We start from the raw sequence: 25,701 nt of genomic DNA on the forward strand, positions 1-25,701 counted from the left end.
ATGCTGTGGGCTGTATTTCCCTGGAGCTCTACACTGCCCTTCCTCACTCGCTTAATCCAAGCTTAAACAACAGCTGTGGTGGCCGAGGACTCCCAATAAAGCGATTTTATTAGCTCTCATTCAAGTTTGGTTAAATGTAATGTTAATGTTTTATTGTGGCTCTAATTTTAAAATATGGGCTCCAAATCTAGATCAAATTAAAAGTCAACGCTTGACAAAGTCTTTGTGATTTTCCCTTTCATAGCACTTTGACATGCCTGACAGTCTTAACGTGTCTTACTTGGTTGACCTACTCTTGGACTTGGGCTCTCGGACTCCCGGACTCCTTTATTCTGGGTTTTGGCAATAATTCACCAATTCTAGTATAAAATTTAGTCTGCAGAAAACACGATTCCAACTCGTTTCCTGAACTGTCAACATTCAAGTCAGATTTTGAAAAAAAATTCTAGCAAACCATTAGCCTTGAGTGTATTATATTATTTATGTTCCTGTGTACTGTATTGTTTTACAATCTTATCAGTGACGACATTATCCTGAAGAGGGCCTTGATGGAAAATAGGCAAAGGAGCAGCTTGGGCCTTTAGGATTGTCCACAGTTGGGTGTAAAGCCCCAATTACACTGTTGCATATCTGCATACATACAGACAGCTGTGAACCACAAGCAAGTTGTTGTTTTTAATTATACTTCGTTCTAGTCTGCTTGGAGTCTGTTCGCTGCGTTTCAGTCCTCCTGCAGCAGCATTATGCATCCACAAATTGGTATGCACACAACCGCACACGCTGCCTCTGATGACAAAATATACGTCATTCAAACCTTTGTGTAACCTCACTTCAAGATAAAAACCAAGCTTCGGAAGCTGGTTTCCAGTTGCTAATTTTGTCATCTGTTTTTGTCAATCAAAAACTACCTTGTTATTTATTAGATTAAGGAATACATACGTGTGTCTGTTTATTATTTTCCATTGTTTGTTTGTTTTTCTCCAGGCACGTGTTAAATTAAAATGCACATGGACATTTTAATTGTTTATTAAAATGTCCATGTGCATTTTAATAAACAATTTGGATTACTAAAAAACAATAATGTATAAAATCATAAACGTCTGGTTTCCGATCACAGTCCCTGCACTGTGAGGAACCACAGCTGAGAGCCATAATAAACATGTCTGTCTGCAAAGGTGTTAATCCTGGTGCACATACTAGCATTGCTGTTAGCCAAAGGTTTATCACAAACTGAAAATGATTTTGATGATTAAAATCAAACTCTCACATTAATTTAGTTTTTTTTCTTCAACCCACCTTTTATCATGTTAATCCCATAAAGATTAGATTCCTTTTTCCAAGATACATCTGGCCAAAATGATGGCAACATATTCTGTTGAGTGGATAAGAATAATTTTGCAAAAAATAATATTTCATCTGGATATTTCTCTGCTGTTGCCAAATTAAGTGGATTTTATTCTCCTCAGGTTGTAATCCCACGTGGACCAGTCCAGGCCAAGGGTCTGCTACTGTCTTGCATCGCTGACAAGAATCCATGCATATTCTTTGAGCCCAAGATCATGTACAGAGCAGCAGGTAATTTTAAATATGATGGACTTTTGTCTAACCTTTGGGTAAGTTAAGGAGTATGTATAGCATGAATATAAAACATGAATAAATTCCACAAAATGTTGTAAACATTGTCACGTTGATGTGGTAGCTACAGAAATGTTGTTAGGCCCTTTTCCCACATTAGGAAGCGGCTCCTATTTGGAATCTGATCAGAAACAACTTAAATTTAAATAAAAAGTTTACCATTTTAAAACTCACAGAACAGTGATGTGAACAGTGGATTAAATTGATTGTTGTTGGTTGCCCTGGGGCAGTTTGTGTATATACTGTTGCTTTTGATAGCAACTTTAAGAGATGAACTCAGAATTTCCTCTTTTCTATTACGTATTCAATAATTAGAATTTTCCTCTGTTCTGTTTCATTCTTCTAAACAAGACTATGTTCATTTTTTAAGAACAGTTTTTTACCTTTCACCATGCCATACAGATTGATGCTTAAAGATGTGAAAATATAATTCAGATGGAGCATAATTACACCAATTACAATTAGAAAATGTTTTCTTTAGTCAAATGATTACCTGTATAGCCTGATGTTGAGCCTCCGACACCGCGACGTCCTGCTGGCCTGCTGTTCACTCAGTTGGCTTTTTTATTCAAAGCAAATGCTCTGCCATTTAGAAGCACATGACAGGACAAGCAAGCTTGATGCCCTGCCAGAATGTAAACAGTGTGAGTGCAACCAAGTGTGATGTAGATGCACACACAAATGTACTGTAGTGCAGACCAAGCAACGTTGTGTTTTTTAACAAGCAAGAAGTGTAAGGCCTTTGTGGCTTTGGACAGACAACTCAACAAATACCTCATTGATATTTGGTGTTAAAATGTTTAATATGATGTTGAATCCTTGAGACAGAATCAGGACACTTTGTTGCTACCGGCCCCAACATGAAACCTCCCTGTGCTCTTGTTGAAGAGAGCCAGAAGATGGTGTGAAAGAGAACAGACTTTAACTGTGACGGGATTTAAGCTGCAGTGATCTCCCTGACTAATGTTTTCTGTTTTGACGGTTCAATCAAATGACAAAACCACTTATCAGCCGTTCTCCTCAAAACCTGGTTCGTGACATCTCTCTCACATTGTCTGTGGCTTTGTCTACATATCGTCATGAAATGTGATATTAAACCCATTCCCGAAATCCCTTATAACACTCTGAATATGATAATGTAATACAAGTTCCATCCCTCGTTGTTATATGACAGGGTAGGCAGATGCAGGTGTCTTAAGTTCTTCTCAGTGTCGGTTAACATTTTCGCTTGTTTGTCAGCCCTTTGGGGGAACAGTGGGATGAAGCTGTGCAAGCGAAAGACTTCATGTCTGTGTTGTTCTGTGCAGCTCTTCCAGATGGTATTGTTTATAAAAATATTAGAACAGTTTTTAAGATGCAGTGACAAGATAAGACTGAGTCAAGTCCACTCAGGGATTGTTTCTTTTTTTTTTATCCTCAAAGTGAACACAAATCTGTGTGTTTTGACAGAAGTATGAAAACTCTCATGCTCTGCTCTCTAGCACGTGGGCTTCGTCATGGTAGTGTTTCATGATTTATTTGGCTTTTACTAAAGGCATAGAGGAAGTGAGCTCTCATTCCAGGTGCACATGCCTCCAATGATCTAGGCCTGATGATGAAGTTGTTTTTAATTGCATTGTGGGTCATGCTTTGTCCTTTCTGGTGTCTACTTTTAACTGACTTTATGCATTGTTTAAAATGCTCTTACGTCACGCCCGGGATTTCATAAACCAGGAGTTGGATATGATTAACAGACCACTGTTTTTTCTATATGGATAGTCGTAGTTATACCAGAATCAATTTTTTTTTTCTCCACGTCTTTTGGAATTTCACACAGCTCATGCATGTCAGGGCTTCCCGAACGAGCTTCCCATCACGGCAGACTGCAAATCATCTCCCGTCCTTTGCGCTACTTGTTTTGCAGCCAAAGGTTTCTTTTGTGAGGACGTTGACTCTCTGCCACTTGGGTGGTGATAAGCGGCTACATGTCAGTAATCGCAGTTTGACTTTGTGTTGTTTTTCCTTGTTGATGACTTTCATGTCTTTGCCTCAGTTTTCCAGCACATTATTAAATATTACCCAGACCGCATACTTACAAGCACTTTGTGTTGGCCTGTGAAGAGTTCAAAGAGTGGCAGGCTGGCTGGAAGCCCCCCCTCTATTTTTGGACTAGTGTTTCTCTTTGTGGTCCGTCTACCCATGCCATCAATAGTTTGTTGTTGAGATTATTTGGGGTTATGAGCTTGTTGCTGGCAGAACTTTATCATTGGATCCCTGCACTCATTTGTGCTGATAAAAGTAAACCAAACCTCTGTAGAGAGTTGAGGTTTTGGAAAAAGCGTGAAAGAGCTCTTGAAAATAGGCCAGTAAAAATGTTCTAGAGTTGGAATTTTTTGTTTTCTGACTGCCTGTCATTTCACCACTTTTACTTCTTGTCTAGCCTTTCAGACGTAGCCCAGTGAGTTTTACACGAAACCACAGGATACCCTGTAAAAATGAATGAATGTGTGTTGAACCTTGAGGATTTGTGCACGTGAAATTTGCATGTGTTTGCACGTTTTCACTGACATATCTTTTAATGAAAGTCTTTCCCTTGTCCATGTGGTTTTTTTCTTTGTAGTGGAGCAAGTTCCTGTGGAGTCCTACACCATCCCACTCTCCCAGGCTGAGGTCCTACAGGAAGGAAGTGATGTCACACTGGTTGCCTGGGGGACACAGGTAAGGCATCTCATGCAGAACTAATGTCTTTGTGGGTGAGTTGAGCTGTTCCGTCAGCTGCCATGTACCTTTGTATCGTTTTCCATGGCCACAGGAAAAAATGAGCCGGCTCTCATGTTCAGCCACAGAGACAAACAGTGGATTAACTATAAGTCTATCACAAACCCTTTCTGTCCCAGCAGGATCTCTTGGTCTGCACTTTGCGGCTGTATCAGCCCAGACATCTCCACGACGTCCGGGCTGTTTTTGGCTCTCCACATGTTAACGCTACATTTCTCTTGTACATGTTCCATTATTGCTTTTCTTTTCATCCAAGGGGTTTTATTTCCCCCTGCTCTGTATGAAGGTGACTGTAACTCTCCAGGGTTCCTCTCTAAGTTGGATTATGTGCAGACACTCTTAACAGGCTTATGAAGCCATCATATTGGTAAATGGAAGGGATGTCAAAGGTCGTGAAGTGGAAAACATCTTCAACAAAGCTCATATTGTTGTTTGAGGGCAGACAAAAGAGAATGAGGAATAAAGCAGCAAAAAGCAAGTTGCTGTTTTTGCTGCACAAAATAAACCATAGAATGTTAAAAAAAAACATTTTTTTTCAATTAGAAATACTTGATTAGCACAATAACACTACATTGCTCCTGCCTGCAACAATGATTACTAGTGATTTTAATTATTTTATATATTGTGAAGACTTCTGAAACTTGTTTACCTTTGGACTGTTTTAGAAATTTGACTTTAATTGACATTGCATCATTTCTTCAGATTTACAGACATGTTGTAAATTCTTCCACATCCCAAACGTACCGGATTTAGTAGATATACATCTGGTGACTGTGGACAAGTTCATCGTATTCATAAAAGCAGATGTTAAACTGTGGCCATTAAATTGAATTCAATTGGTTTAAAAACAGTTGTCAGTTAACATCATTGATTGAAACTGCACCAAGAATCTATCTTTCTAGTCCACATCATAACTTGTTATCTGGGTGTTTATGGACATTAATAGCTGCTGACAGCAGTTATTTATGTGTATGTTTTTAGTAATTTTAAACTGAGCTCTACTTGTGATTGCAATCATGAAACAAACAAAGTCACAAAGATCAGTTTTCATGTTGAATATGCAACAGTTTTTTTCTGTATTGTATGGTAGGATCATACGCATTGTATACATTTATTTACTTATTTAATTAATTGTCAGCCTGTAATAACCAAGTATTTCTTTCTGTCTCAGGTCCATGTGTTGAGGGAGGTTGCAAACCTCGCCCAGGAGAAACTAGGAGTGTCGTGCGAGCTCATTGATTTACAGACCATCTTGCCATGGGATGTTGAAACTGTTTGCAAGGTAACAGTCGCACACGAAAACCTCCTGACTAGCTAGCAAAGAAAAGTTCAGGCTTCGGGCAGGTTGAATTTCTTTTCCATAATATGTAATTTAAAGATCTGTAATCTGTAAATTTTTGGGAAGATTTTGGGCTACTCTTGAGAAATTGCAAAAAGTTTAAATACCAAAAAAATATCCAAAACATTATTAGATTAATTGAAATCTTGCACCATAAACAGTTTTTTTTTCAGGTTGTACGTATTCGGGCAGAAATACTGTTTCCAACAAAAGGCTGTTGCTGAGTCAATAGGTCTTTTTCCTGCAGTGCTTTTATTGTGCTGCAACTACTGGCAGTTTTCTTTTTGGTCGGTGTCTGACAGCAGTCATTGTCTTCATAGCAAGTCCACCTGGAGTGTCTGTGTATGTTACCAAAGTCTTACAAACGTAATGGCTCTCACCAGAACAAAAATATTTAATTTAGGAGACTCTTGCTGCTGTGTGCTTCATCTTTATTTATTTAGAAATGGTCAAATGAGCTTGGTGGGGGGTGAGAGTGACTGGACTACACAAGCTGGAAAGAGCCGGTATGATGTTTAAGAATGAAAACCATACAGCTGAAGGTGCTTTTCACAGCGGGAGGTGAACCGATGCCGACCAGTCCCTCCCACTTGTGGAACATTGCTTTTTAAATGGCCCTTGAAAATGTCACATGCTGCTTTTCCGACCAGATACATTTTTATTTTTGCACATTTATTTTCCCATTCTCATGCTCCTCTGGTAAACGTAGGACTTTGTCAGTGAACATCATGCTGCGCCCGCCGCAAATCTTATAACCACCAGTTAAAGCACAGGATGAAATTACGGCTGGAGAGTAGTCATTTAGGAGGGAGTCTTTTGGAAATAAAGGCAGGGACTGTAGTATTGTCCTGGCACTGAGTGCTTATGTGAGCAGTCGACTACAGTTAGGTTAAATGGTCTGTATAATTTTTGTAAGGTTATTCTGTCTTAAACAAATTAAGAGGAGTTGTTGTATACTTTTGTGTTTTGTAAATAAGCCAAATGCCAGGCCTGTTGCCTTTTGGTTTTCAAAAACATTCACCTGGTTATTTTCTTTGATTTATTAACCCATTGGTGTTTTAATATCCAAGTTTCCGTACACACCTACACATAAAGACAACGACTGTATTTTGTGAATATATACATTAGTCTATATCATATACATTAGTAGTTTCACCTTCTGCATTTTTTTGGTGACATTGTTTTTTCAACTGGTGTTTACTTACTCTGTAGTAACCTCTGAACCTCCCTTGTCCTGATGAAACACCAGAGTGAGTATGTGAGTGACATAGTGCACCAAGACACATATTTCTTTCTCTCTCCCTACTTTTATCAAGCAGAAAGCTTCTGAACACCCTCTGTAGACAGTAACTCTACACAACATGTGAAGGGTCTGACGCAGTTTCAGTACAGTTTAATGATTCATGTGAACAGCCCATGATAAAAGCTGTTATTAAATCTCACAGAGGGCCAGCTATTTTCTGTGCAAAATGATGGTTATTATCACCTGGACTGATGCATTGAACACACATCAGGGTTTTTTTGTTGTTGTTTAATTCATCTCAACATAAAAAAATGTCTTGGAATTTGCAGTGCTGTTATGCAGTGGTTTTTTTTGTGCTGCTTAAAGGTGATGACGTCATGAAGTTAAATCTAGACACAGAGTATATGATCTCACAATGATACAAACTACATTGATTTGCGTATTGCAGGTGAAATTATGACTAGTCTTTATATTTATGTAATAACAATAAGAATTAGTGTTAATTATAGTATTATATGGAATATTATATGGAGTATGTATAATAAATAAAGGAACAATAGGGTTGTCACAATACCATTTTTTACAAAGTATTTTCTTTTGTGTATCCTCATTTGTGCTGTCTCACAAATACAACCATATTTTTTGAATGATAAATGCAGTTTTCTGTTCAATAATGAGGAAAACAAGTGTATAGAGTAAGACATTCGAGCCTGCATGGCCTCAGTAACCCAGCACAGTGGTGGCCTAACTACTGGGTACCACACAGCTGCACTGGGCTGGCGTGTCTACTGGATGACTCTGTGGCTGCAGCTCCCCTGATGTTCAGACATTAAGGTTTCGTCACACTGGAACCCACCCATGCAGAAGTCATTTTAATTATACCAGAATCACCACTACAGAACTGCAGTTACAAAAATATTTTACTTACTGATTAATCTGTCATTTTGTTATGACCTGATTAAATGTTCAGCCTTAGTGTAGGCCAAAAACATACTTGATGTAAAACAGACACATTGATACACCACAAGAGCAAATTCTCACATTGGTAAAAACAATATGGGGATGCTTTAGTCCTCTTTTGAAGAAGTTTTGCTATTAATTAGATTTTCTTAATTCCCTGCAGTGAATTAAAGTTTCTGAACTCAGGAATTTAGGCGACGTTGCTCCCCTTGTTTTTATTTTAGTTTGAAACTTAGGAAGTTGACTTTTAGGTTCCATGGGAAAAGTAATACTCTTGGAAATGGTTGCTAACATAACAAATAAGATGAGACAAGCTACATCCTGCTTACACTGGCTCTTGCGTATCACCTTGGCCATTAATTCAGATTGGGGAGTGAAAACCATTGGATAATGTGATTTATTGTGTTGAAAAAAGACCATTCAATATCATGAATGTTGTCTTTAAAACAATTACAAACCATTGTTCCTGTTGAAATAATTAGTGCATCACATACTTGGCTAGACCTCAGTAATACTTGTTTTTTTCTTCAAATATTTTTTTTCTAAATAAGTGATCTTTGAAGTCTCATTTAAACTCAATGTGCATACTGGGAAGCCTAATGGTCATGACGTGACCTTTAAAAAAGTTCAGCGTGTTGATTCTAAAATATAGAGAGATCCAACAGACTGACCATTCTTTTTATGTTAAGTAAATTCCCATAAATAATTTATTTATGTGCTGGAGTATGAACTGTGCATCTGTCAGCACAATAGAGTTATTGGCCCTGAAGGGTCTCTGTTGGTTTGTTCACAGGCCGTGAAGTCATAGATTTATGAAGAAGCTTATTCTCCTAGCCTGTCTAAAGACTTTTATTGTCTCTTTTATTGTCTTTATTATGCCTGGGCAGTTTATCCTACATTCACGTACGTTCTTATACATCTTCGTTTGTTTGACTTGGCTTGTGTTGCAAAGTCAGCAGCAGTAAAGTAAAGGTTTATTGTTGCATTAATGTATCACAGGTAGTTTTAGGATCCAGACCTGGATTTAAGGAAATAAAGAACTTTATTTGGATTTATTAGTTCTTTGAGTTTAAATGTACACAGCATTCCATTTCATCTCATCAAGTTTGGTCAGGTTGATCCTCTCAAGAACCAGCCGGTGACACTCGACCTTGCAGCTACAGTATTTTCTCATCCAAATGTGACATTGACTGTCATACACATCTCCAGTTTTAGATTGTCTGCTACAACCCTGCTAGCATTTAGTGGTTGAAAAAAATAATTTGAGTGAATAAAGTTTGGACTTAACCACAAGCCTGTTTACAACCTTGAAGGGATTGAGACCCCCGCCATTTACCTTTGGATTAATGTTTCACATTGCACTGTGTTTCACAACAGACTAGTTTTAACGACCACACAAACACCCACACATACAAACAGTGTCATCAGACATCTGCAAACTCAAAACTGGGGGAAAACCTTGTTTAGTCTTTGTGTTTGGAAATGGTACCTACCCCCACACATGGACTTGGACCAGAAGAATTTGATTAAGACCTTGGTGTGCTGTGAGTCTCAGGAATATAATGAATGTGGTATGTTTCCTTCATTTGATAACTTTTAATGGGTACTTTTGGGGGTTGGAACATGTGACATGCATTTGAATACATATTTGTAAATGTAAAAGCCTTGATTTTGCTTAATAATTACACTACATAACATCAGACATTTGTTGTTGTTAAAAGTAAATGTTAAACATTCTATTTTATCAATAAGCCTTGATTTGCTAAAACAAACTCCTGTTGATGTGCAGTGCATATGGGAGGGATAGTGATTTTAAAGCTAAGTTGTCAGGAACAGCCTGCAGGTCTCTGAAGCTTGTGGTAACTATTTTTCTTAATTTATTGTCTTCCCTTAATATGTGTAAACTCCCCTTCAATAGATGTGTCTTTTTGCCTGTGTTTGTGCTAATGTCTGTGTGACTGCAGCGCTGTCTGGATCTCAGCCCTTGTAGTGATGCAACCAATTTGGCTGAACCTGTTCAACTCTCCAAAACACATGCAGGAGGAGACACTTCAGGACTTCATGTGCACAAGTGCACGGACATCACAAGTCTCACGACATATTAGTAAAGTTGGTCGGTTGCAAAACGTATAGAGGAGTAAAAGTTACATTGGCAAAGGGAGAGTGTTGCCGCATCTGCTCTCATTCTTGGAATTGATGCATGTTCCACCCTGTGTGTTCTCAGTGATCTGGAGTGTGTTGAGTCACTGTACAGATAAGCCACCCTTATCAATGCTACGCTCACCCTCCCTTCACTGGCCCTTAATGGTTTTTGAGCCGTAATGTGTGTCATGTGTCAGAAATGGTAGGTAAATATAGAATAGTCAGACAGGACACAGTGTTTAAGATATGTTTGGTTGTCATTCCCTCAGGTGGAAGGGCAAATGTTCTGAGGAAGTCACCAGTGTGTGTGTTTTTGTTTTTTTTTGCTCAGTGTCAAGCTGAGCATGAGGTCCATGCCCTCACTTTTTTCTGCTGTTGTTTTTAATATTGTCCACCATAATTATAAGGGGTAAATAATCTCTCATTTAAAGTTCCCATGAAGAGACGGCAGCGAGCAGTGCACTGTGGACGAGTGGAAAACCTCCCAACACCACCACTACACTTGAAACATTATTATTAAAGAGATGATGCTCTGCAAAAAAGGACTGTATTTATGCAAAAGAGATGCACGCTCCCCAAAACGGAGACAGCATGTTTGATAATCAACAAAAACCAGACTGTGGAGGAGTATAAACTGTCACTTTGATATTTATGTCTACCTTGGAATTTGGCCGAACAAGCCACATCAACACTCTGATTTTCACCCACAAGCCCCTTCTCTCATTAGCATCTGCTGAACATGTTTTGGAAATTTTGCTGTAATATCAACGTTGGAGGATTAGAATTATTGTGGTCAAGTCAGGGTTTAAGTTTGATCAGTTTTCCTCATGGTTAGAATGAGCCAGGGGATTTTCCATCTCCCCAATTTTGTCACAGGGTTGTTCTTTCACATCTGGCAGGAACAATTTTAAAATGGAACACAGAGTTTTAATCAGTTTCTGCGAGGGCCAGATACAGATTTAATAATGGTGACAGTGACGTCAGCTGCTCAACCCCTCAATTAAGGAGTCTATGAACTAAAGCAATAGTATAATTAATTAATATCCAGAGAAAATTTACACATGATATAATTATAATATAATGATTGGATAATGTATCCAGTTTTATTAACATTATTGAATTCACCAGTAATGCTTAAAATAATTTTAAACACACAAGCCCACTGTTAAAAGCTGGTCCTTAGGATACTTATCTGACATAAAGTCGTTTTTATTTTGATCCTTAAACCCACTTTGGAACCTTGTTCGACGTTTGTCATTTGTTTTGCCCCGCCACAATCTCTATCTCTACTCTCAGTAGAGATTTGGCTACCCATCCCAACATAATCTGAAACAGATAAAGGCCTTCATTTCTGATTAGCAGTAGATTCTCCTGGCCTCCCCAAAGGTTCCAATGTGCAACATGTTTCCACGAAGATAAGTGCAGCAGAATCAACTGTACATCTTTGTGTGCTTCACTTACCCTGAAACATTTTGGTAATAATGCTGTAGTGAAGCGAACAGGTGGATTCCAGATGACTGGGCATTTTTGTGAACTGATTTCCACTCTACTCAAGGTTGTTTAGACCATTATTAGTGGAAATTAGAGCATTGAGAAATTTATGAGATTTAAATTTACATGGTACAAATTAATGTGTTATAATAACTATTATACTAATCTAATCTAAAATTTCAGGCAGGTGTATATGTTGCTATACATTTACCATTTTCCTTTTTGCAGCAGCAGTCAACTAGCGAGGAGAGTTTAGATAAATAAAAAAAAGCACAATTTTAAAAAAGATTCTTTTTTTTGTCATAAAGACCAGACTTTTAAAAAATCTCAAGAAGACTATAATAATTATAATAATAATGTATAAAATAAAATTATATTAAAATCAATAAGCAGTTACTCAAAAAATATATTTTCTTGTCCAGATTTTCTATATGTATGGGCAAATGTTTGATTGCTGTTTTCCCCATTTGTGTTTATGTTTGAGTTTTTAATTGTACATTTTTTTGTTCATTGCATTTATTCAAGAGCCACATGTTGGTCACTGTCCTTGTCTAACTGGCTGGAACTGATAGTCTTTGTGTGTGCAGTGCGTGTAGTATCTTTGACACCCATTCTCTGTCTTCACCTAACATCAATTATCCTCGCAGCCATCATGCCTCAGTCAGTCTGCGCTGCTTTGCCCACCACAGTTTTTCTATTGTCTTTGGCCCTCAGTCACACACTGGAAACAATCAAAGTCAAAGAAAATGGCAAGAAGAAAGTGGCCAGAGGTTTGGGCCCAACTCTTTGCATTATTGTTGTTGTAGCCCACATCTGTAATTAGAGTGTTAACACAGAGCTCCATAGACCCGACCAGCAGAAAAGAAGGAAAACATGTGGGGCCAGAGTGATCCAGTTTAAGACTGGAGTTGATGGAAAGGTGTTCTTTGTGCCTTTTGGCCGATGTATGCCATAACTCCATCTGTGTCATACTTCAGCAGTGTTTTTAGTGGTTATATCAGTGGAAAATCACACGTGGCTATTTTGTCAGTGATGGATCCAGCTTCTCTTTCTGTCTCCTGCAGTTGCCGGTGAAGTTGATTTAATGCAGGATTCTCCACAGAGTGAAGCCTCAGGCAGCACTTCAGTTTACAGCGAGGGTGATTTATGTAGATTAGATATGTGCATCACAATATTTGTGGTTCACTGGAATGGTATAGTAATTTCTTCTGTGTGTCTCCTTCAATCCCCGCACACGTCTTGCTGCTACTGACTTTTCCATTCTTCCTCCTGGCAGGAGTGGCTGCTCAAATTCCACAACTAGGCACAGGAGATTTCTCAAATTCCTCTCCATGTCGCTCACTGTAAAAGTACAGACTTAAACCTGTCAAATCCACATACGGATATACTAAAAAAATATTAGAGACCCCCACCCCTGATTGATCAAACCAGGATGTGTTTTGATCGTAAGCTATGGCTACTGTTTATTCTCCTCCAAAGTAATTGGTCACTGGTCTGTAAGCAGTGTCACTCACCCCAGACTGTACTCTTTAGCTTGTCATTACCTTAAACTAAATGAAAAAAAAAATGTATACATATGATTATAATTCTTTTTTGTCCTTGGGTGAGGACTGTCATCAAATTAATTGGAACAATTTTGTACACTTATATATACAGAAATCACATTGCTTTTTGTATATAATAGAATCTCAAATGTAGCAGATTTACCTAGCATGAAAATAAGATGATTATTTATCAGAAATATATAAAATCTCCAAAAAGTATGTTGTAATGACTTTACCACCATGATATTTTTTGTAAATAGTGTATGAGTACAGTACAGTCTGTCATGTATAGCTTTTAAAAACATTATGTATTAATGGAACTTCTACTTGAGTTCATGTGAAATTTGATTGCTCTTTAATTTCCTCTGTTGTGAATATGCACCAGTTTAAAGAAGAGTGATGCTACCACCTCACTGCTTCACAGTGGGTATGGTGTTTATGTGGTAATGTTAGATTTTCTGGCCACCAAATCCCACTTGGCCAAAAAGTTTAACATTCATTTCATATTACTATTAAATATTTTCAACCTGCTCGAAGAAGGTTTTTCAATGTTTAGCCTGGCTGAGATGTTTCTTTCCAGTAGAAGAGGCTTTTACTTTAACATTCCAGGCAAGTAAAGAATTTAGGTCATTTTTGGCCCGTGTGGGGAGCAACCCATTCTTTCTTGAATGTTGCTGTAGGTCTTTTTGTGTCCTCTCTGACTTGTTTTTTTCATGAACCTCGAGAAGGTTTAAAATCTCTGTAATGTCAATGTTATCACGCAGTTACATAGTGTCAATTTCTAGTTGTCATTATTCTAGGGCTGTGTAAATCTTCATCACGACTGCAATTATACTATCATTTTATCACATGTTTATACCTACCAGTATTTATGTGAGCAGCTTGCTCTGCTATTCCCTGGTGTTAGGTCTTGGATTTGATGAACAAAATCAAGTAATTTTCCTGATTAATAACAAAAGTGTTACCCATTTTCTACACCAGTCTCAGTGTTACCCATTTGTGTTACCCATTTTCTACACCAGTCTCACTGCCAAGGATAAATGTCAGTCGATATGTTAGGTAATCAAGTAGGGGATTGGCTTGGAGAATCCTGGTAGTTATTGTGACTCATTGAGCACTTTCGATTCGGAAACTTTAGCTGGTAGTGTTGGTGCATTGATTACATTATCCAAGAACAGAAGTCCATTTATTTGAAAAGAGACATGAATCATTGTTGGCAATATATGATGGAGAATCTTATTGAAAAAATGTGGAAAAATATACTTATAAACCTGTTTTTGTTTTTTGTTTTTTAACAATGACAGCAGCTGTCAAAGGCCATTGTGAAGTTTAAGATTTTTGCTCTATACCATGTGGGCTGGTTCTAATCTTTTAGTATCTAGTCCTCAGTTTTCCACTAAAGAGGATAGTGAAATTAAGACTCTTTGGCCACGCCAAATGTCCAGATGGAGAACTGCTAGGTTGATAGCAGAAAATGCATCTGAGGTCATGAGGACAGAGAAAGATAGGTCTGGTCTGATTCAAGACAAAGCTCCGCATGGTCTTGAGGTCAGGTAATTCTCCAGGTGTTTGTTTTTATTAAATCAGAATGCTTCTTTCTTGGCCTTATATTAAAAGTTGCGGTTCATCATTTTTAAGAAATAGTTAACAAATCTTTTTCGTCTTTGTATTTGTTATTTTTCTTTTCAGTAATTGTGCCTTGACTGACTTTTAGTTTAAAGAAATAAGTTTGTACAGTTTCCTCTTTTATTGTCGTTCTAAGGTATTCTTCAGTTATGGTCCTATATATTCATATATATTTCACCATATAAGATTTTCCAAATTTACAGATAATTGTAGATAATAAGATACATAAAATAAGAAGATAAGTAAAAGGCTCATAGAAAAAAAAGTTTGCATGAAATATGTATTTCCAAATAGGAAATGTCTGTCAAATGGAAAGTGACCTATTTTTTCTTTGATGGTTGTGGTTTGGTTTGGTTGTTTTATATCCACTTTACTTAAGAAAATCTATTTAAACGTAATGCCTATACAGCTTCTGTACTTAATTTTATATTTCTCAAAGAAAATATCTGTTTGAACTGTAAATATTTTAGCTCGAGCTTAGACAGTTGAAGGATCTGTCTTTTTTTTTTTTGGTTTTTGTGCAGGAGCTCAACTGTATGCACTGTGTGTGTTTTCAGGGAGTAATTGAGTTGAATTGGTTTTAATGGGCCTTTATAGGGTGTTGGGAGTTATTTTTGACTGAGGTCTCCTGTGGCGCCCTGGCTTCTCTGGAGGATGGCTTGGCCTTCCGCCCAAGTCTGGTGCTGCTGAGCTGCTCTACACTTTTTCCTGTGCTCTCTCAATTGCCCCTTTTACCCTTTCCTTCTCCGCTCCTCACTTTCTCTTTTCCTGTTGTGAGAACAAGGGTTAGAAAGCGAGTGACTTCAAAACGCAGAAAGTCAGTGTTTGTTTTTCCTCCCGCCTCAGGTCATTCTCCAGTTCACCAAGCTTTCACTCCTTCCCGCTAATCGCAGACTGCCACTTCAAAGTCTTGTGCAAGTAGTTGAGCCTCATCTCAACTCATTTGTCATAGCGATCACATGGCAGGGCATGAGTTAAGGCCTGGCGGTGGCCTGGCAATTACAGGGTCAAAGGCAGGGAGCGTAGCCAGCGGGTCCAGCGGTGAGGATGACTCCTGAGTGGCGGCACAGATTTAAACTTTCTCTTCCTGTCACACTTGATGAACCTCAGGGAACGTTACTTCTATTACATGAGAAGACATGGTGTCCCTCTGGCATGCATCTATGTACCATACAGTACAAGCACAGCACATTTTGTCTTTGTCATCACCACTTTTTTTAATAATTCTTTTCCATTTTAGTGGCATAATTGCTGGCTGAATTTTCTGGAAGGACTCATTTGTGTTTGGAAAACTTTGAAAGCGAATTATATTATTCTGCATCATTTAACCACATCCCAGTTTAGCTCAAAGCATGGCCTTTGTGCACACTCCTAGTCCACAGTCTTTTTGCTTTACTACTTTTATACTTTACAATGACTTTAGCTCTTAGTCATAACAAGATTCATAAAAATGCAGCCATCATTAAAACTCATTTTCATTATCCTTTGTGCAGGAAAACAATTTAATGCCAAACCTGAAAAGGTTACTCTCTCTAATCATGAATGAATATATAATTGGTGACTATGCAGTGTATGAAAGGTCATGCATACTTCCAATGTGAGTATTTGCGCAAACTATCTTCACTTGTGTTTGTGACTGTGTTTTGTGTGCACATGCCATTGTGGGCCCCCCTTTGGCTTTGAATAAGTACATATGCCAAGAAAGAGTGACAGCTCTGACCTCAGCTCTGGAGGCTATGTCGCTGGTCACTGGGCGACAACTTGGACTAAGCACAAGGACGGGGTGGACAGCGCTGTGAAAGAAATATGGATTTATAAACAAGAGAATAAAAAAAAAGTTTTATTTTGCAGCTATGAGACTGAATTATCATAACAACAAAGTAAATCTAAGTGAAACGTCTATCAAAGCTGCAGCCACTGGAGCTGTCACACTGCCAAGCTACCACCTGCTGCCACATGACAGGAGCCTTTGTCTTTACTCTGAGCCAAGGCCAATGCAGGTAACAGTGGGTATCAAGTGACAGCCTAACAATGAGGAGATGGAAATAGGTTTTTATGAAAACATGCAGTTACACGTAACTAGAATACTTATTGTTGCATATTCCATCCATCCATCTATTTTCATCCGCTTATCCATTACTGGGTCGCAGGAGCAGCAGTCTCCATGACTGCCACCTAAATCACACTGCACCGAACCAACTGTACCAACAAGTCTGATTATCTTATCAGGCTCTATTAAGTTTTTTTTAAAGAGACACAGAACTGAACTAGCGGAAGGCCAGTCAAAAATACGATACACCTCAAAAATCCAGAGTTTTGTAGGTTTTTCAGAAAGACCTTGTTGTGGTAGAAGCATTCCAGGGAATCGATATATTTAGGGAGTTTTCTTGTCTGGGGCAGACGTGTGTTAAATGTTGAAGTTAATACTTCACATATATTATTAACATGTTAGCAGTAAACCTGCTATGAAATCATATGAATGCTACCTTTTAGTCAATGTTTTCCTTGTTTTTCAGAGTTTGTTGTACTTACACAATTTATCACTGTTTAATGAATATGTTTTCTTTATGTGAAACCGTATCAAGCTCTGTCTATTTGACTATTTATATAATGCTTTAATTGAGAACACCACACTGCTGAGTCAGGTTTTCATGACATGTTTAAGAAACGTAGTAACATGTCAACATCAAGTCACTGTATCCATACACTCTAATTTTACTAACTAAACTAAAACAAAAACTGTTGCCATTTTGGTGATACTAAAGGCCTTAGTTGGCAGTTGTGGGTACATGTCCTTGTTTTATCTTGTAATTATTGTCTGGATTTTCTTTTCTTTTTTTACGTAGGAATAGACAATTTGACTAATTTGTACTCTGACTTTCTTGGGAACTGTTGTCTTTTTTAGAATGTGGACGGTTTAAGGGAATTTAAAACCCATTATTCTGGAAAAGCAATAAATATAATTTAAAGAGGCAAAAGAATTTTTAGATTTTAACAACACGCTTTGTAATTCCAAATTCATTCCCTGGAATTTTTGCCACAACACAATTGCATTGCTTGCACTTCTCGCCTTTCTTTAATCACTTTTATTCTTTCATTATCATTTCTCATTTTACAATACTTAAAAGAGCACAGCCCTAGAAATAAAGAAAATGTAATACTATTGACACTTAGAACCTTTTTAGTCTTCAATTTAACTCAGCCACTGTTCCTAAATAACTTGACATTTTTACACCAGTCTCATTAGATTAGCTTTTATTTATTTTCCTGTTGTATGCCAAGTTGTGTTTTTCCTTAGTTCTTCACAACTCCCACTTTTATCCAATGACACTCTGTTATTTCAGGTTAACACAGTGCCTAAAATAAAGTCATCTTTATTTGTGCCTGACGTTACAATAGCAAAAGTCTTGTTGAAATTGCACAGACAGATTAATGACAAGTTTCACTGTTTTGTGTTGACTTGGGCTATGAGAGCTCTCTCTTTGGATGCATCTAACTGATCATCTTGCTACACTGTCCAGTGCACTTCCTTTAGCTTTGCCACAGTCTCAAAAGTAACAGCTTAACCCCTATTTTTGACTCTCTGTTCTACCAATATGAGAGGTGGCTCTCATGGGTAAATAAGAGACGAGTGACTTCAGCCAAAAGGGTCAAACCACATGATCAGAGTGTCTGTTTCAGTCTCATGAAATCCCATACACCAACCGGAAGCAACTGGGTTAAAGGCTACAGCCACAATTGCTATGTATAAGTTAGAGTGCTGTCACGGTCCTATGTTAGAGATATAAAAACAACTTGTGTGTTTCTCATGTCTATTCAAATTTTAGAGCAGACGTGCGAATGTCTGTGAGCGTGCAATAAACGGTCCTGACATAAACCCTGGCAATTAAACGCCAATCACTTCATTCATTAATCAACAAATGGCTTCATAAAAAAGGTGGAAAATGTTGAGTTTAGTTTCCCCAATATCCAACTAATGGAATGGTTATTGTTACCATCTGCACATAATGTCGTCAAACAACCCAATTACTAACTTCTGGTGATGTTTGGTAGACGATTTGTTTATCTCACCTTTTTTGTGCTAGCCTGAATAAAAGAAAAAATCATAGCCTAACATAAAACAAACATACTTTGCCTCCTGTGTTTAAATGTAAAAACATTGTGATCCATTATAGACATGTAAATGCCGAACTTGTAAGTTTAGTAGGGCTGCAACTTACAAATATACAAGAACGTTTCTTCTGCTTAGGTCCACAAAGTGCAAAAGTCTGGACAATGTCAACTGTTGTATCCAAAACCTCAAAATAACATCCTCTTCAAATGTTTTCTTCTTGTCTACAAACCAAAGTTATTCAGTTTACTGTCACAGAGGAGCAAATCAACCGCAGCATGAACTCAACACCAATACAGACTCAGCAGAGCAGCCTCTCATGTTAATGCCACTGGACTTGTACAGACCGGGAGAGAAAAAGGAGGGCAATTTGACTTTTCTTCTCCTCATTTGTTATGACACTGTCATCGACCAAAACCAGCAGGTCAGAGTTTTAGCAATGCTCCCTTAAATACCACTATCATTTACAACTCAAAACTACTACATTGCTTATTGAAAACTGTTGATAGAAGCAATTGTGGGGTAGTTGAAATCTTGCACTTGTCAGTATTTACGAAGCAGCTCAATGGCATGCATGTCATCTGTCAAACAAAACTGCATGATATGTTAACTTTAAATGAAAATAGAGCTTTTCATGGCATTTTGATGTCCCAATGTCTTATTGGAACAATATGATCATGATGTAGTTAAAGGCTTGTTTTAGATTCAATCCTAATCAGTAGTATATCTACAGTGAATACTATTGATTCATCAAAATTATTCTGCTTGGATTGAAATTCCAAGTTAATATTATTCTGCTTGGATTGAAATTCCATTTAATTTGATTTGAGTCATTTTTTAACCTTTCTCCTTATGACTTTGGGGAATGACAGCCATCCTGTCCAACCCTTTGATGTCATAAGATGGATAACTGCAACATTTTGAAAAGACAGTTATGATCCCCAAACCATGGTAATTGTGGTCCCATGACTTTTATTTCAAAACCATCAGTCGGTCGGTTTTCTTCTCACCTAAACCATATCCACTCCAAACCATGTGCTCAACATGATTTCTCAGCATCAAATAGAATGGATACCCAAAAATGTGACTTCATGTAGTAATCACATCTGCTTCAAGGCAGCCAACGTTAGTAGGAAAATTAATTATTTGGGGATCTACTGTAATTACAGTGTGACTTGACCATGTTTTAAAAATTCCATTAGCCGTTAGTGCTCCCAATGCTCACACTGTTCCAGACATTACTGCGTTTAACCAATGTTTGCCACCTAACAATTGTTGGCTGACACTAGGTCCTGCTTCTGAAATAGCCTGCTTCGTAGCTTTAATCATAAACACCTTGCAAGGAACTGTTACTAATGAAATACAACACGGATTGGCTTCCCTTAACTGGGTCATGAGTTTTCTGCAGGCCACGAAGTCTGAAACTGTATCCCACAATATTGTTACAGCACTGTCAGTCACTGATTGTTTATATCGAAAAACATCTGAAGAATGCACTCCCTCATACTACAATTACAGATCCTTCAGGGGAAGGCCAAGGGGAAGAAGGGGCCACTTCTAGTATCAGAGTGTAAATTGACATCAACACGGACTTAATGATGTGTTTGTGTGTGCGTAGTGTGTATCCAAAATGAGAAATGGGTTCAGCATTGGGGCGAGGTAGGAGATTGCCTCGCTGCTGTGTTTATTCACTAGGCCTATGAGTCATTGCTTAAAGGCGAACCTAACAGCAACATGTCATATCAAGACATAGGCCTAATCTCAACTCCGCATTTGATTCCTCCTCAGTGTGAACGTTGCCAACACTTGTTACGGTCTTCCAGTATTGTTATTAACTTCTACATTCCTGAACATAGTGTTATATAATCAAAGCATTTTGCAAACTAAACCCCTTCACCCTTTCTGAGCTGAAATCAGCTCAGGCCAGAGATGGTTTTAATCACATTACCTGAATTTTGTTTCTCTTATCAATACGTATTATAACCCGCATATATACTGTAGTATACCTACGTCTACTCCTCAGAGCCTAATGTTTCTGCTCGTCTCACTCTGCTATTTGCAAATATTATCTTCAGCAATTGTTTTTTTCTTCAAAATAAAAAAGGGGCTAGAACCTAACTGTTCTGAGATGTGCAAAATTATATTGTTTTGATGTAAAGCAGTTGGCACATATTTCATGAAAAATTGCTTAATCTATTTTTTTTATTATTTATCCTGTAAGAGGACTTTGGTGTCAGCAGCAGATTGTTGCATTATTAGCATTGCCAAAACATCAAGCACTTGCTATGCTATAAACATGTCAGTCCCAAGCTGAGAGCTACTGGAGGTATGCACATGTTCAGTTTATGCATGTATATATGTATGTTTAAATATATTTAATGAGACTTGTATGGGAAGAGAGCCTCTCTTACCAAGCTAAAACCTTCTTCTAGAGAGAGTGTTATTTTTAGGAGCAGACATAAAAAGGCAATAGTGGTGCAGTTCACCACAGTTATTTAGTGCTTCACAGCCAAACCCTGGACCTCAGCAATGTAAATATTTGCCTGTGAAGCATCAGTACGAAGCCCAAGAATTCCTCAGTGTTTGATACCATGTGGTGCTGTTGAAAGGGGAAAAATGACAGCCCTGATTTATAGTTCCATATGGTCTTGTGATGCTAATTTATCTGGTTGTGATGGCTGTTTGGGATGTGGCTTTCAACGAGAGACATATGATGTTTAAATGAAGCTCATTGTGTCTCATCAATGTTATGGTATTAAACAAACAAACATATGACACTCACACTCACTAATGCATTATCTGGACAATGTTTGGAAGACTAAAGTAATGGAGACAAATGTTTGTTGTAGTTTGCCTTAAGGTGAATTTGCATGCTATAATTTAGTCTGTTTGGTTTTCTACCTGTTATAAATGAAACAAAAATGCATTTTACCACCGCTATTATTAAATTTAGAAACTGTCAAAGGGAAAAATAAAGCCACCTAAGTTTAGTCAAGAGGGACATGACATCATTTCTGTGAATGTATATTGGTGGAGGGGTTTCGGTCAGACAAGTCATTTGAAAGTAGAATATTGCAGACAAAAAATAATCCAAAAATTAAATAAATAAATTTTAAAAAAGTTTGGTTTCATGTTGTGACTAGATTGGAACTGGTTTTCCCTGGAGCATCTATTTTTCTGGTCTACTAGGACCTCATCCATGTTGCACTAAACATGAACTTGATTTTAGACAAAATAATTTCAGTTCTAAACCTCGGTTTTATGTCTTTTTTTTTTTTTTTACAGTCTGTGGTGAAAACCGGTCGTTTGCTCATCAGTCATGAGGCTCCAGTGACCGGAGGCTTCGCTTCTGAAATTAGCTCCTCAGTGCAGGTGAGTGTGTGGCGTCTCTGTTTGAGAACATACTGTATTTGATTAGCTGTTATTGCTCTGTTGCTCCCGGGGCGAGAGGGGCGGGGGGTGCATGGTGGTCTTCAAAGCCACTGGTTTTAATAGGTTGCTGTGGGGATGTCAATAAAAAACTCTCTTTGTAATAAAAATGAAATAGCTTTTTATTAGTGTTACAGAAGAGAGACCTGTCAACCTCAGTTGCTTTTGTCAATACTAAAACACAGAAGCTTTCATGTTAAATATCTATGGTTTTACAATGACAATTACTAAATTCACTTTTCACCAAATGTTTAATACATTTCCAAACTCTTCTGTAGTGTTTCAATTGTTAAACTTTCATATATTGTCTTCTTCTTATCTATCAATCTATCATCATTTTTGTACTATAACATAATGATTTTTCGATCACTTGGTTGATGTATTTGGCCGTGTGAACTATTAACTATTCTTGATAGCAGAAAGCCTTTGATTCACCCCATTGGTTGGTTTGACAGACATGTAGAGAATACTAATTCTAAATATAATCTCACAGCACAGGATTCCAATTGGACATTTTCTGCAAAATCCAGTTTGATCATTTTCAGCTGGACGTGTATCTTACACTATTCAAATTATGCCGAGACTGACATTTAACCTTAAAATTGGCTGCAAATGAAAAACAAAAATGTAAAATACCTATAATTATTAATTAATTAACATCCTTTTTTAACGTCACTGTTTTATTATGGGAAGATGAAGTGAACTATTAAATTTTATCTGTGATTAAACGTTTTTTTGTTAACAACCATCTTAAACATAGTCCTCTGCAGATCACTGCTGAATAATGATCTGAGGGGATTTTGGATATATTTTTCAAATAGCTTCAGCTCAGTCTAATTCTTGGGCTTTGTAATGTGAATTAGCGTCTTGAATATCTCTGCTGGGTTAACGTCCACTGTGAGAAGATTGATTTTGTTTTCATGTAGATCTACTTCAACCGTAACATTTTCCTTCCCTAACGCCCAACTTCTGTTGAACCTGATTTCATAGTCGGCCTCCCTGATGCTATTTTGTCACATATCTGGATACACTAGGAGCTAGGAGCTAATTTTCCCTAAAAGTGTTGTTAAGCAGAAGAAGCTGACTTCAACAAATGTGAAGCCTCCAGCTGTAACTAAACTGGAGGCCCAGTTCTGAGTCAAGCAGACAGAGTAATAAATCATGGGCATTTAGTGAGTGTGACGCTGAAGAAATGTGTCTGTGGTTGCTTAAAGTCTTGTGCAAATTGAGAATACTTGATCGCCATTATTCTGAGATCTTTTTGTGGTTGACATAACCAGATGTTTTTAAACGGAAACTCAAAACATTTGAGACTTAATCTTAAGTCATATTCGTCCTGATTCATCAACTCTAACTACTAACGACTAACTGCCAGTCACCAGTGCATGAGACCTCCATAACCATTCACATACGAGTGATATTAGCCCTAAATGTATTTTTAAAAAATGTTTATAGTTTATATTTGAAAGTATTAGTTTCATGCTCAGTTTTTTCTCTGCTTCATTCTTCTATGTCCTTTTTAGCTTTGTCTACTGTATGATAATAACATGAAGAAAGTAAATTATGGTGAGCTGAAAACGCAATTTTGAATCTTCTACTCTTGTTATTATATAAAAACATCTCTTCATCACTAATGTGCAATAAGGAAAGACAAAATTGAAGGAACACCCAGATAAGACCACTAGGATTCATTGTTGAAAGTACCTGTATCTTAGTATAGCACAAAGGTACCGACGATCCATTATTTAAATTTATTGTTGTGTTTCATAAACATATTGCTTAGCAAGGATGCAGTGATTCTCATTAGTTTGTATTTTCTCAGATGGGTTAACATACATATGGCTGATGCAGCTAAACCATCATTATAACTCCATTCATTCTGTTGCCATTTCATATTTGCTGGACTGAGTTTACCTGAAACACTGGCCATAGCTTTTTGGCAAATTACATGCTTGTACAGTGTAATTACAGTTGATATACACACATATAAAAAAGAAAAGGCCAATATACTGTGAAAGAACACCATCCACACTAATTATTGTTTCAAAATTGAGGGGTCGTCAGCCAGCAGATGTTCTTGTGTTCGCAATTATGACGCAGATAGTAAGGGGTAAAAAGGCCAAACAACAGTGTGTTTATGTGTTTAGCCTTTTATAAGTAGAAACCAAAAGGTTCTCATCCACAGTTTTTACTAAAAGCAGGAAAGACAGTGGAGAAACAGCTGTGTGTTATATACTTCAATGAAATATCAGGTCAGTGATGGGACAACACCAACATGATAAATTGAATATTGGATAGTTTTCCTGGCACTTTCAGATGGACCAATGTGTTTTTTGTTTCCTCTGTTGTATCCAAAATTGAGTGGCGTTTGGTAAGATTGTCATTTCTTACACTTTGGCTGCAGAATAATTTATTTAATAATGTGTTTTTGGCACCATTATGGAGATCAACTGATTACTGATAATGGCAGTGATAAGCATAAAATAAATGTGTTTTATTTGGATCAGAAGAATCATCATTGAGTTTTGTTTTTGTTGATTTATGCAACTTTTGGGGACATGTTTAAAAGATTGCACACTTCATTCTGGCCAAGATGTTGTTTTCTGAGGATGAGGGCTTGTCACCCTTTTACCGCAAATGCTGTTTACTGGATGACACTCGGAGCAGTACCGTGGTTTGAGGGAACACACTCCAAAGAGCTGTAAAAGCCCCATTAACCCGCCCCTTACACTGACACTAAATTGCCTTCAAAGGGCAGTGTTTAATACAGGAAGGCCACTTTAAAGACATGTGAATAGGCTACAGATTTGACCGTGGTGAGTCAGAAGCATTTAGTGATTTTGTTACGTTGAACAGCCCAAAATGATCAGTAGCCTTTGAGCCTAAAGTCACTCATTACCGATTGTCCTACCTTCATATAACTGCGGGATGTTGAGCAAAACCTTCTCTCACATCCGTTATTAAAATTACTTGTACTGTACAAGTCAATTATACTTCTTTTAATGTTTGTTTTATGACGTTAAGTGTTATACCACCTCAACAAGTACCCCATACATTGGAAGGTAGGGAAGGCTTAGAAATTAGTACACAAGATAATTGAACTTGGAGACAGATGTGAACAGGGAAATATAACTTGTCACCAGCTATACATATATATATGTGTGTGTGTGTGTATATATGTGTGCGTATATATGTATGTATATATATATGTATATATATATATATACTGTATATATAAATGTATATGTGTATATATGTGTATGTTTATATTCTTTCACAATATAAACTGATGGAATGAGGAGTAGACATAAGTATTAAATTTTTTAAAATGTTTTCATTAACTTTTTCTTATGGAATTGTTTAACAATTATGCATTGTGTATATATACAGTATATACATATAACTGTTTGTTTTCATGTGTGTT

General features: G+C 37.4%; 1 protein-coding gene across 1 annotated transcript in view; it reads left to right on the plus strand.

Annotated features, from left to right (window-relative positions):
• The window catches only part of bckdhb (branched chain keto acid dehydrogenase E1 subunit beta), a 39,827-nt gene that overhangs the window by 8,159 nt on the left and 5,967 nt on the right, over window positions 1–25,701 (plus strand). The window contains exons 6-9 of the mRNA XM_008323786.3: window positions 1,467–1,575; window positions 4,235–4,332; window positions 5,564–5,674; window positions 22,134–22,220. Coding sequence (XP_008322008.1) covers window positions 1,467–1,575; window positions 4,235–4,332; window positions 5,564–5,674; window positions 22,134–22,220 — 405 coding nt within the window. The remainder of the gene's footprint in view (window positions 1–1,466; window positions 1,576–4,234; window positions 4,333–5,563; window positions 5,675–22,133; window positions 22,221–25,701) is intronic.

This window comes from Cynoglossus semilaevis, chromosome 13 (assembly GCF_000523025.1).
Source record: "Cynoglossus semilaevis isolate Cse_v1.0 chromosome 13, Cse_v1.0, whole genome shotgun sequence".
NCBI lineage: Eukaryota > Metazoa > Chordata > Actinopteri > Pleuronectiformes > Cynoglossidae > Cynoglossus > Cynoglossus semilaevis.